The sequence below is a fragment of the Triplophysa rosa genome, unplaced genomic scaffold (assembly GCF_024868665.1).
Source record: "Triplophysa rosa unplaced genomic scaffold, Trosa_1v2 scaffold478, whole genome shotgun sequence".
NCBI lineage: Eukaryota > Metazoa > Chordata > Actinopteri > Cypriniformes > Nemacheilidae > Triplophysa > Triplophysa rosa.
The window spans coordinates 23,664-36,758 of NW_026634483.1; the positions used below are offsets into that span (position 1 = coordinate 23,664).

The 13,095-nt window shown below is 35.8% G+C and overlaps 1 protein-coding gene across 3 annotated transcripts; it reads left to right on the forward strand.

Annotated features, from left to right (window-relative positions):
* Window positions 1-2,958: 2,958 nt before the first annotated feature.
* Window positions 2,959-11,533, forward strand: LOC130550908 (drebrin-like protein). 3 transcript variants are annotated; one of them, XM_057328437.1, is made up of 7 exons: window positions 2,960-4,230; window positions 5,606-5,720; window positions 5,962-6,054; window positions 7,784-7,867; window positions 8,371-8,471; window positions 8,814-8,889; window positions 10,243-11,533. In XM_057328437.1, exons 1-7 carry the CDS (start codon window positions 4,126-4,128, stop codon window positions 10,377-10,379), a joined length of 711 nt encoding a protein of 236 aa, XP_057184420.1. In that variant the 5' UTR covers window positions 2,960-4,125; the 3' UTR covers window positions 10,380-11,533. The 3 variants fall into 3 exon arrangements, with proteins under 3 accessions (XP_057184421.1, XP_057184420.1, XP_057184422.1); XM_057328438.1 differs by lacking the exon at window positions 7,784-7,867 and having other exon boundaries at window positions 2,959-4,230; XM_057328439.1 differs by lacking the exon at window positions 5,962-6,054 and having other exon boundaries at window positions 2,971-4,230.
* Window positions 11,534-13,095: the final 1,562 nt, after the last annotated feature.

The window sequence follows — 13,095 nt, forward strand, 5'->3', positions numbered from 1 at the left end:
AAAAAACACAGCATTGACAGCACTAGTGTTGTGGAGGAACAATTATTGCCTTAGAACCAAAATGTACATTCTTGCACATGATGATATTTCTGTAGATAATTGTTGCTGTTTTTTGTTTTGTTTCTGAAATTATTATTATATTTTATTTGATATTAAGTTTAAAGAACTTTATGTTAAAAAAATACAGACTGTATCTTACAGACTGACCTGAAGTCGTCCCTACGTCCAGTTTCATATACAAACAAAACACACACGTACACTTACAGTACCTGCATAAACACTTGGTCACACATAACAAGAACAAAAACAAGGATAGAGTATTCTTAATGCTTTAGTGTGCAGTAAGACTGCGTGAAGTGTGATGGTATGTGTGCATCTGGGATTGAGTGATAGACACGACAGGTCATGTGACTCTGCTGTTTATCTGTATGTGCCAAGCTCCTGTTGATTCCACATTAGGTGAACTGTGACGTATGATGTTACATAAGATTTTATTTTCCTGCCTAATGATGAAAAAGAAATCTTTGATTAAATTCATGTCAGGTCAACAACATGTGTGGTCTTGTTCTTTCTTCCCGTCTTCTCATCAGGTTCGGCCAGAATTCAAAAGATAGGAATTTTGATTCATGATAGTGAATCTGAAGTGATTTATACACAAAAAAATAAAGAATTAAAAATTTAGTGACTTCAATTAAATTCAACATTTACGACATAAATTAAGTGTTTTTCTGTGCCTAAAAAACTCATTTATTACAAAGTTATACTTAGTTATAAAAAGTTATACGTGTGTAGTAGTAAGTAAAAACTAAGATCAAAAACATTTTAAATCATTTTTTATCTTCTTAAAACATTAATATTATTCATATGCCTTCAGATCAAAACATTCATATACCTTCAGATCAAAAGATTTTTAAAACCATTTTTAAAGGTATACTCCAACCCAAAAATGACAATTCTGTCATGAATTACTTCCCCCGCCCAAGTTGTTTCAAACCAAATTTCTTTGCTCTGTGGAACACAAAGAAAGATATTTAGAAAAATGTCAGAAACTGACATTTCTGGGACATCATTGACTACCATAGTAGGAAAAACATGTAATTGGTAGAGTAAAGTGCCCCATACTTTGCTTTCCTAAATTCTTCAAAATATCTAATTTTGTGTTCAACAGAACAAAACAAATCCAATAATTTGTCCTATTATGGTAGTCATTGATATCCCAAAAATGCCAGTTGCTAACATTCTTACAAAAATCTTTGTTTTCATGAGAACAAATAAATCTATAAAGGTTTGGAACAACTTGAGGGTAGGGCTGCTCGATTATGACAAAGATCATAATCACGATTATTTTGGCCAATATTGAGATCCGGATTATTTCACATGATTACTCATTAACTTTTAAAACATGACTTGACTTTAAAACTGTGAATTCAACAGAAAAATAAATGTAAAGAAATAGCACAGCTGATCCACTTTAAAGGAAAGGGGTGCGCTGTGGATTTATACCACAAGAAAAGAGAGAGGATCCTTGCAAAATGGAATGCGGCACAATAATCGGTTTACTTCGATTATTTTGTTTTTGTAATTGTTGAAGGCCAAAATTGATGATTACGATTAATTGTCGATTAATTGCACAGCCCTACTTGAGGGTGAGTGTCCTTAATCCCTTTAAAGTCTATGCAATGTCCTCATTTAAATAGCTAAATAAACATGTGTTTGTGTTGTAGAGCTAAAGTGGATTACACTGTGAAACCTCACACGAACCAGATGGTGAGAGTGAGGTCAACTGTACTATCTGTAACACACTTGTACACACACAACAATACAAGCACGCACATACAAGAATTTTAATCTTTTTTTATTTAATAGTATGCAAATTCTTTAGTTGAATTACCTATTATTATCATCCTTTAAATTAAATAGGATTCAGAATATCTAGCAATATCACAAAATGACCACCAGGTGGCAGCCCAGCCTTTAAAAGATTACTAGGTAGGCCACAATGGACACCGGGTCCCTTTCATTAATTTTTAGGTGAATTTAAGAAACTAAGGAATAAAGACACTAATAAATAAAGTAAAAGTATTTGTCTATTATAATTTATTGTTAAATATTGCATTTGCAAATACGTTTTACATTATATAGGCTTACCACAATCTATAAACAGAGTTTCCCGTGTTTTAGTGAAGGTCTGTGAATAATTTGGAAACCATTTAATCAATTCACAATATGCACACATTTATTCCTAATCTTATCCCCAATAAAACGCTGAAATTGGCTCCGTTACTGTCCCTCGTCTTGTCACACTTTTAATTGCGAATTACATTACATCAATCACATAAATGACATATTTTTCATCTAACACGGCGTTTTGTAGTTTGCATCAGTGGATACTATCGGTCAAAAAAGTTAAAGTTGTAAATTATTGGATGTTTAGCCACATACGTCGAGTGCGTTGCACTCTGAATCTAAAATGTCTTCTTTGAATTGATTGGTCACTGCTCGGTTCTCTAAACGGTAACTCTAACATTTAATTGGCCACCTTATTTTGACATTGAGGTCAACTGCTAGACCGCAGCCGCAGTTTCAGATACTATTGTACCCCTGAGATGTAAAAAAAAAAGTTTGCAGCACCTAAATAAAGCTTTTTATTTTATTACACACCACAGACAAAATGGCGGGTGCGACCCTGTGTGAGGAAATAGATGTGCGGGGTGAGAACGTGAGAAATTGCGAGTCGGCGTGAGAGTTGGCAGTCCTGTTTACATTACAACCGAACACCGACCGTTAACTTTGGGCCAGCGCGCGCGTCCGATGAAACCATCTGTAAATGTTCAATTTTGATGAGTGAAAAAAGTCTAGCTTTCTTCGTCAAGCCACGCTTTTATACAGTAGATAAAATCACCGACGTCATAATGAGAGAAACGTGGATGCTGATATTTCTTAAATGCAAAAAAATCCAAGAAAAGCACAGACAGTATTAGTTTGTTTATATTAAAGAGACTTTTTCTATTATTAATTTGTTATAAAATCGCAGTTTAGTTTTGTTATTTGAAATAAAACATTATTTTATTATGCAAAGAAACGTGAAGCATTTAAGAAATAATGCAAGGGAAGTTGTTCATTTCTAATTTGTTTCAACTCATTTTTTTAAAATAAATCGTGAGTAAATCGTGAATAAATCGCATTGTGAGATCAGAATCGTGAATCGCATCGCATCGTGAGCTGAGTGAATCGTTACATCCCTAGTCCTCGTAGAATTCCTGCTGTGTAACTGTAATGCATTTAGCTAAAACTGGATTTTATGTGACAACAGGAAAACCGATAACTATGAATATGAAGTTTTAAATTGTTCTTCATTTTTAGTCCATGCTACAGCTAATGATAACCGTACGGACGAAAAATATCATTGGCATCACTTATATCCTCAGGAGTATTCCATTGTACAAACAAAACTACCGAAAATGCGTTCAGCCAATCAGATCGAAGTTTGTGAGTTTTCTTACCAACATGCATCATTTATGAACAAATCATCAGAATGCCATCCAGGGCCTTAACTAATGATTGGTTAAAAACTAGTATTTCAGGTCAGGTTTCTTTTTTCTAGCACAGTCATTTTGTCTTTAGTTTTCCATTTTAAGAGCAGTTTAACACTTCTCCCTCCACATTAATAACCCTCAAACCATATTTCCAAAATACGCTCTTGACAGCTCAACCGAGCAGCTGTCACAGAAATGAGAAATGTTGTTCAGAATCTGTGGTTTGGTATGTAGGCCATACGCACAGGGGACACTGACACGCATGTGAAGTTTGTCCTAGATGACTCAAAGATCAGGGGTCCACGGCTGATTCATTTTGAAAAACTGATCTGTGCTTCAAATCCTAGCGCATTTTCGGCCATCCAATGGTTTTATTTTAATTCAGGAAATCACGATGTGGTTGCAAATTTGCATCTGTGTATTTTAAACAACTGTTTCTGCCACACCAGATCCGCTCGCTTTATTGTTTGTAAAAAGCTGTTTTGCGTGTTCTGGTTTTTTGTGGCCGTGCATAAAAATGCTCAGCTTCAGAGTATTTCATACACTTTTGAGCACCAGTCTGATCACTGGGTTTTGAGACACAGGACGCATGAATGAGACGAAATGTGTTGATGTTCATCAGGAGGAGCAGGAGAGGGAGGGGACCGCACAGCAGAAACCCTTTAAACGCGGAGAATCGGTGGAAAAAGCTAACGTGAGTGAGAGAAGGTCGACAATTCTCTTCTGGCCTCAGGAAAGCAGAACAACTGATGCTGACTTTCTTTTCACTGTCTTTCTTCCACAGTCGTTGTCTGTCTTTTATTACACCATGCTGCTTTAGTTTCTATTTTATTCCCCATAAGTGCCTCGGTCGAGCCTCTGCTCTATTTCTCTGTGATTTCATTGCCGTTTATAAAACAAATACTCGTAGTGCTGAATGCTGATTGCTTGCAGCATCCATGGGGGCCAGTTACAGACCTGCGCTTAAGGACAATTTTATCTGGTGGACTTAATGGAATTGCATAATAATCTAATGATTTATAACTTTTTTTGTTAATAATGAACAAAAATTCGTTTTTGGATAGGGGCATCGAAAATCACGCTAATTTAAAACCAAGTTATTAGAAAGAGCCATATCATTTAACCATGTTAAGATGTCCGTGCCACACATAACCTGCAATTTTATATTTCAAACAGAGATGGCGATAGAGAGGCAGAGTTACGCATTGCAGCTTTAATACATTTTCTTAGTATAGCGTTGTTGTTTTTGGTTCTTTATATAAAGTAATTCATATTTTTATAATGTTAAATGTACACTGAGCTGGTAATGAAAAGCACATACTTCTTGAGTTGGCTACCTTTAACTATGAGCCAGCACACCAGTATTTGAGCATAAAATATCCTCATAAAAAACTGCCTTAAAGGGATAGTTCACCAAAAAAAATGATTTACTTGACCTCAAGTTGTTCCAGACATGTATAAAATGTCGTTGTTCTGTTAAACACAAAGAACGATCATTAGAAAAATGTTAGCAACTGAGATTTCTGGGGCACCATTGACTACCATAGTAGTACTAGAACCTAAATTCTTCAAAATATCTCATTTTGTGTTCAACATTTTTTTCCCACTATGGTAGTCAATGGTGCCCCAGAAATCTCAGTTGCTAACATTTTTCTAATGATCATTCTTTGTGTTGAATTAAACAAAGAAATGTATACAGGTTTGGAACAACTTGAGGGTAAGTAATTCATGACTGAATTTTCATTTTTGGGTGACCTATGCCTTTAAGAGGCCTGTCGCGTACTTGTGTGCTTGTTTCTGTCAGTAACAGCCTTAAAAGCATGCAAAGCATGCATGCACTTCAAACATCCACCAGAAATATTGCAACATATTTATGCAACATTTTGCAAAACTCTAATCCAGATCTGGTAGTGTTGGATGAACAGGATTGAATTCTCTCTCTCCTCTCTCTCCGTTTTTAATGTCAGCACTCACTCTGGATCTCTGGATCTGGCTGCTATCTTCTGACAGACTCAATGTAGTATCACAAGTGTTATCAGTCGAGTAACATTTGTGTGTGTTTGTAACAGGCAGCGGCGTCTCTCATCTCCCAGCGCTCCGTTAATCCCCGAGAAATGTTCAAACAGAGAGAGATGGGTATCCACCCGACTAACACAGACAACTCTCCATCCAGTCCAAAACCAGGTACATGTTTCTATATGCAAACTTCCAGAGGTATCTCTCCGTGCATGCGGCATAACTTTGCAATGTTGACTGTTATTCTTCATTCTTTTCCACGTGCGTCTGTCTGAAATGCGACCGTCGTTAAACGCCCCGTGGTTCTTCTGTCTAATGCAATGTTTGTGGTCTCTTCCTCTGCGTACGCCCCCGTCAGCCCCCTGTCAGCTCGACTTCTCTTTGTCGTTTTCTGTTCTGTGTATCTCAGGGCGGTTGAACAGCCCTTTTCTGTCCAAGCAGTCATGTGATCCAGAGCCATTGCGTTCTCCTGTGCGTCAGGCCTCGCCCTTACGAGCCAGAGGTACACACGCTCACCTTATCATGTCTTCCTTATCTCACTTTCAGAAAGTGTCTCCATACTCATTTTTTGCTCTTCCTCTCTTTGCGTGGCGTTTTGTCTGTTCAGACTAACAACTAACCAAGTCACTCACAAATTCTTTGTGCTTGCTTGAAGATTTAGTTGATCCTTCGCCTTAAAATAGAAGTGTGAGACATTAATGTGCTGGATTCCTGGGTTGCAGTGTGTGTGTGTGTGTGTAAACATTGTGTGTGTTTGTTTGCATTGTGCACTTGTTCAAGTCACAGATTGGCACAAACTAGGACTGGGCAGTGTGAAATTATACACTGAGATCTGATTTAGATACCAAAATGTTTAAACTGCAGTAAATCAAAGTCACAGTTAAAAAAAACTGGCACCAGGAAGTAAACCGTTGCATGTGGTCATATTCAGTGTATATGGGGTTGTGTATAACGGGAGAGATTTTGTTTTGACGCGTCACAACATGCTGCTTGCAACATCACGATTTGCACGATTTGCGGTCACAGGTGAAAAACACAGCATATGCTGGTTTGGTATGTTTTGATGCTGGTTTGTGCTGGTTTAAGCTGGTCCACAGCGCTGGTCAAACCAGCATCAAAACATACCTAACCCAGTATATGCTGTTTTTTTCAACAGGGATGTCAGGTTTAATAGCTTTGAACGAGACTCAGACATGTCAGATTTATAAGATTTAACCGTGTGATGTCTTAATGTTAATGATGCCAGACCTGTCATTCATTACTTATCATTAATATGTACAGCCTCGGAAAAAACGAAGAGACCATTTCAATTTTTCGTTCAGTCAGCATTTCTAGATGTATTGTGGCCATTTCAGTCCAGTGTCTGTTGAATTTCAATTATATCCAACCTCAGGAGTGACATAAAGTCATCCAACAGCAACGTGAAAGACGGACAGCATGACAAGACACGTGGAAACTGTGATAAAAATCAAGGTTATCACATAAGAAAATCATTGTTGAACTTTTCCCTAATACATGTACAACTGTTGTTGTGTCGCTTGAAGGTGAATATGAACTTGTTTTCTTTGCAGTATTTGAGGTCTGTACAAATACAGAGCATCTTTTCTGTTATTTTTCTCCAGTTTTCATTTTCTGCAAATAAATGCAAATCGAAACAAATGAAGTTCCAAAATGAGATAACTTAAAGATTGTTCAAAAATCATGTTTTTATTGTGTTAGTTTGCTGTATTTTTCAAGTTATTACGGCTTAAATCAAAACAAACCAACTGCAGTTTGATTGATATTAACTGGAATGCACAATAAAAAAACATGATTTTTGAACAATTTTAAAAACGGAGTTATCTCATTTTGGAACTCATCAAAGAAAAACTGAAATGGTCTCTTAATTTTTTTCCGTGGCTGTATATATATATATATATATTTTTTTTTTTTTTTTTCAGAGAAAGATAAGCATATTGCTTAAATGCACTAGAAATCATCTTGGATAAAAGCTCCAGCCAAATGCACTTATTTTATATATTGTAATACGTACTACTATCATGGTATAACTTTTTTTTCATATCGTGATTTAAGATTCTGCTGGTCATACTGCTGACTCCTAGCTTGAGCCCTTGACTCCGCCCCTCTGTGGTGCAGTGTGTCAAAGTGGAAATCTAGCTGACCTATAGTGTGTGTTGTTACGATGCATGTGGGTGTTCTGTGTATCCATGCATGTGTGTGTTCTTGAGTAGAACCCAGTTTTGAGGAACAGCCCAGATCTCAGTATGTGGAACCAGAACCTGAACCTGAGCCTGAGCCTGAGCCAGAATACGAAGGTGGGATTCATGCATTCATTCTTTTTGGTTGCTGCATTCCTTTATATCTTAGAAAATTTGTCAAGAATGTGGATGGCTTATTATTCACCCCAAAATCAAAAGAAACTTGAAAAAAAATATATTTTGTCAAATGAAAATGAAGCAGTGTTTTATGGTTTAAGACCATAAAACACCCAGGATATGTTGTACTGGTTTTAATTTATGCTTTAATGATTTTTTTACTGGATTACAGTAACTGGAATGTATTGAGACTTAGGCCTGCCGAGATGCTTAGATGTCGTAAAAATAATTTTAAAATAAATAAAATGTTTACGATGTAAAATAAATGTTTACAAATCATACAAAATATGTTTTCTTTTGATTTTGTTTTTATTCATCTGCTTCATTACTCATCCTCAGCCCCACTATTGAGTTTTGTTATGTGACAGCGCCACTGTGTGGGATATTGTGTTATTACAAAAGACAAAGTTAATGACTGTCTCTCATTGTTTTTGATGTTTCAGATGTTCAAGTAGCCAGTGATCATTATGAAACGCACATAGAGTCTCAGCTGCCATATGAGGCGATAGTGGAACCAGACAACATCTATGAAGAGCCTGCACCGGTACATCACACAGAACCAGAACCCCACTGTTCTTACTGACCTTACATCATTTTTTGTCTTGGACTGTGACTCATTTCTGAATGAAACAGTTTAGTAGGAAAATAATATACCGTGGGACTTGATTTGATCTGTTGACATTTAAATAGACTGCAGATATCAGGCTGTGATATTACTGCTTTATATTACTTTCCCCACCCACACAGCCTTGATTACATCAGCAGGAAAGTCATTTCATCCACGGAGAAAGTTATTACATTTTGAAGAAAATATTATGAAAACAAACGTGTGCTTTCATAATAAGATTAGGTCTGTAAATGATTTGGGTTCATGATCTCTTCACAGGTGGAGGAACAGAAAACGTATGATCAGGCTGGTGACCGTGGTGTTTGTGCCAGGGCTCTGTATGACTACCAGGCTGGTGAGTGCTACTCATACTGAGGGTGAATGTGAGTTTGTGTTTTATTGTGCAGATTCAGGAACCGTTTTCTGAAAGATGTTCACACGCTACATACATGTATACTTAAACGTTATGTTCTGAACCCACTGACATACCCATTTTCCCCACAGTTCCCCATCCTCACTCTTGTTATTACCACTGCTTTTTTGTCAATGCTGCACAGTAGTGTAAAAAACATTCATTCCTAATCATGAAAACCATAAATAAATATGGGAAAAATAAACATGGCAATATTTAAATATGGAACAATAAATATGCGGGAAATATAGGTTTTAGCGGCAACAACGTAAACAAACGTTATGTGGCCCAAACTTAAGAAAGCTTGGAACCATTAACTGTTGAGTAGTTTTAACTCAATTTCATTGAAAAAAAGCAGGACTTTACCACCATGTTAATCTGTTTATCAAATCTTAATCCATCATCGAAAATAAAATCCAGATTTTTAACCCAGGGCTTTACTGAAGAGGTTAAATCGCCAAGATTTACATTTGGAGTACGTGAGTCCGACAGACCAAACACAATAATTTCAGTTTTTCTCTCATTAAAATAAAAAAAATGTAAAACATTTTTTTGAAAACTTTGGGCCAGGTGCGTCCAATGAAGCTGTCTATAAAAAACAAATGAAGGCTTTATTAAATAAATATACAAATAAATAAAAAGGAAATGACATAAATAAATATAGAAGAAATAAACATGGCAATATTTAAATATGGGGGGAAAATTTGGAAAAGAAATAAATGCATAATTAAATAAATATACACATAAATAAAAGATAAAAATAACATTAAAATAAATTACATAATAAAAAATATGGAAAAATTAAACATGGTTATATATAAATATGGAAAAAAGAAATAAATATGATATACAAATAAATAAAAGATAATAATAACATTTAAATAAATAAAATAATCAAATGTTAACTTAAAAATAATAACAGCAAAATTAACTTTAAAGGAAACAGTAATACAAAAATACATTAAGAACAAAATTTCGTAGGTGTTTATTCAAGTCATTTATTTTGTTTATAAATTTTTCTATTACATTTTATTATTACATCTATCTATCTGTCTGTCTGTCTGTCTGTCTGTCTCTTAACAAGACATACAAGACTGTGATTGATAAATACCATAAATATGTAGGCCATTGCCTTATAAACATAGTACACACATATTGGCTTAACAGGCATTTACATCATTATGTACACAACGATGTACGATGTGTGTTTAAAAAGTTAATAGCGGAATAGTTGATTACCTATGATTTCTTATTTTCATTGCTTGTGATTGGTCATTTGTGTGTGTATCTCCTCAGCGGATGACACCGAGATCTCATTTGACCCTGATAATATCATTACCAGCATTGAGATGATCGATGAAGGCTGGTGGCGAGGATACGGTCCGGACGGTCATTTTGGAATGTTTCCGTCCAATTACGTTGAACTTATCTAACACAGCTCAACCTATCCCGCACCCTCCATCGGAGTCGGCCTGCGTTGATTTGTCCTGCGCAGATTCAACAGATCTCTGGGGCTTTGAGCAAAATGGGATCGGTATATTTGATTGAAAAGACTGAAACTAAAATCATGCACCAAAAGAGTGGTAATCATGTGATCGGGGGTATTTAAACTCTTGAAAGTGATCTTCTGTATACTGTATTGGTAGTTTTCTTTTGTTCGTATTATTTCATTTCAAGCTGTCCATTAATTTCACAAAACAATACTGATGCTGGCAGACGCCCTCAGCAGAGACGACCCAATAGTTGCAGGAATCCTTGTAATATGGACGGGATGAAAGTCATGCTTGTGATGTTGTTCCCGTCACATCTTTTTAGACTGAACCTTTGTGCGGTTTTTCTTTTTAGCTTTTCAAACATTAAGATTTCAACATAATAAAGGAAACATTTTTCTGTTTTCGAGATGTTCAGCGCAGCTAAGTTTATAGTTTGAACGTAATTTTGCCTTGATTTTGTCCTCTCCACAAGACTGGGTTGGACTGCCTTGGTTTTTTTTCCACAGATGTCTTGGTACAGTGTTTACTGAGAAATAGACGTGACAAGTTAATTTGCTGTTTCCTATAGTCAGCTTTGGTTTTGATGGTATTGTCACCATAGCTGTTAGCTTCAGTGCTTAAGAATCAGCGTGGGTTTAACATTTCTTTAAGACTTGTATACCACAGCTTTCCTGTCTACTCAGAAATGTGGAAAATATTAATACTGTGATTTTTAGGTTTCAGGGATCCGTCATTCTGTCATCTTACTGCCTTGGGGTCTCGGGTTGGGTCTGTATTACACGTGTGACGCCTGTATGCCGAGTATTTGAGTGGATGCACCAAGACTCGAATAAAATCACATCAGTTGTTTCTCCACTCTTTTGATTTTTATTAATCACGTACTTGCATATACTGTCAGTGGGGAGGTAGAGTATTTTTGTGGAGATTTTCAAGATTTATTTTAATAAAGACCCATATGGAAACATCAAAAGATCATAAAATCGTTTGACAGTGTGGTGTTAGACACGTTGTTAGAGGTCATTGTGAATATCTAACAAGTCTGAACAATGTTGTTACTTACATTAAAAGAATAAATTAAAGAGTTTTAAAATGGAACGAAAACCGCTTCCTTGTGTTTGTCCTTTGGCTGTAAAGGGTACAAGCGCTACTCCAGTCACAAGCTACAAAGTTTGCAGTTTTTATTTCTGCGCGTTTGCTTCTCTTAAATTGCAGAAAGACGCCCATCAAGCACTTCTCGAAATTCTTTTTTGAATGACAATACAAAAATTAACCATGGTTAAACTATAGTGACTGTAGTGTTTTGAAGTAAAACAAGTAAAGAGAAATTGACCATGTTCTCACTATAATAACCATAACATTGTCATTTTACTATATTAAACCATGGTTAATGTTCAAAAGGACTTTCAGTGCCCCAGATACAGGCGATTACGCAAGAAAATGTGCACTAATATTACAGTTATGTGTAACACTTTACAATAAGGTTGTATTTGTTAACATTGAGAAATATATTTACTAACAACATAAAATACAATATAGTTGTTCTGCATTTATTAATTCTTGTTAATGTTATGTCAGTACAGTTATTTATGTTTGTGGTACATAGACTGTCATTAACAGATAGAGCTTTTGATTGTGAAGAATGTATTTCTGAAACGAACATAAAGTAAGATTAATAAATGCAGTAGAAGTATTGTTCACTGTTAGTTTATGCTAGCAAATGCACTAATTGTTAAAGGGAAGCTCCACCCCGAAATGAAAATTCTGTCATGAATTACTCCCCATAATTCATATTTGAAGGAATGTTAGCAACTGAGATTTCTGGGGCATCAACTACCATAGTAGGAAAAATATAAATGGTTTTCAAAGATGCCCTAGAATTGTTTGCTTTCCTAAATCTTCAAAAAAATCTTTTGTGTTCAACAGTACAAAAAAATACCGAGACCATATTTTTTCCTACTGTGGTAGTCAATGATGTCCCAGAAATGTCAACAGAGATGTCCCTGTGTTCAACAGAGCAAAGACATTTTTACAGGTTTGGAACAACTTGAGGATGAGTAAATGATGACAGAATTTTCATTTTTGAGTGGAGTATGCCTTTAACAAATACAACCCTGTAATATCTTTCTGGCGGGTGTTCAACTGCATCTTACATTCACTTTCACTCTTCTTGACAGTAGATTATGAAGGTCATTTTCTCTCAATGTTCCTCTTTCGATGTTAAACAAGTTGCTTAAGTGTGGATAGAAACTGCTTGAAATAGAGGTTTAAGTCCCGTGCACATTTAGAAGAAAGCTCTCTTGAATGCACACATTTGAGAAATCATCATAAAACATTTGTGTGCGACCATGAACGTGACACCTTAAATGTTAAATCTTTATAAACGTGCTTATCCAGTGTAAATAGCTGTGCCATTGTGCAAGAAAGTCTTTTCTCATGTCAAATTCTGTCATTTTGTATGTGTCACACACACCGAGTTTCCTGGAATAAGAGAAATCAACATGACGGTTTGGGGATTTTTCTTCCTTTGCTTGATCACCCCCAGTTTCATTTTCAGAAGAAAACAGAAAAAATCGACTGTACTTTTCCCCCCTGTTCAGAGATGACAATCTTGTTTTTTAACTGAATGTCTAACTGATGTTCTCAATCCTCCAGATAA

Bases quoted from the DNA above. Each gene is read 5' to 3' on its own strand.
- LOC130550908 (XM_057328437.1), top strand. From the start codon at position 4,126: ATGAATGAGACGAAATGTGTTGATGTTCATCAGGAGGAGCAGGAGAGG. The intron at 4,231-5,605 runs GTGAGTGAGAGA...TGTTTGTAACAG, and splicing joins AATCGGTGGAAAAAGCTAAC to GCAGCGGCGTCTCTCATCTC. The intron at 6,055-7,783 runs GTACACACGCTC...GTTCTTGAGTAG, and splicing joins CTCGCCCTTACGAGCCAGAG to AACCCAGTTTTGAGGAACAG.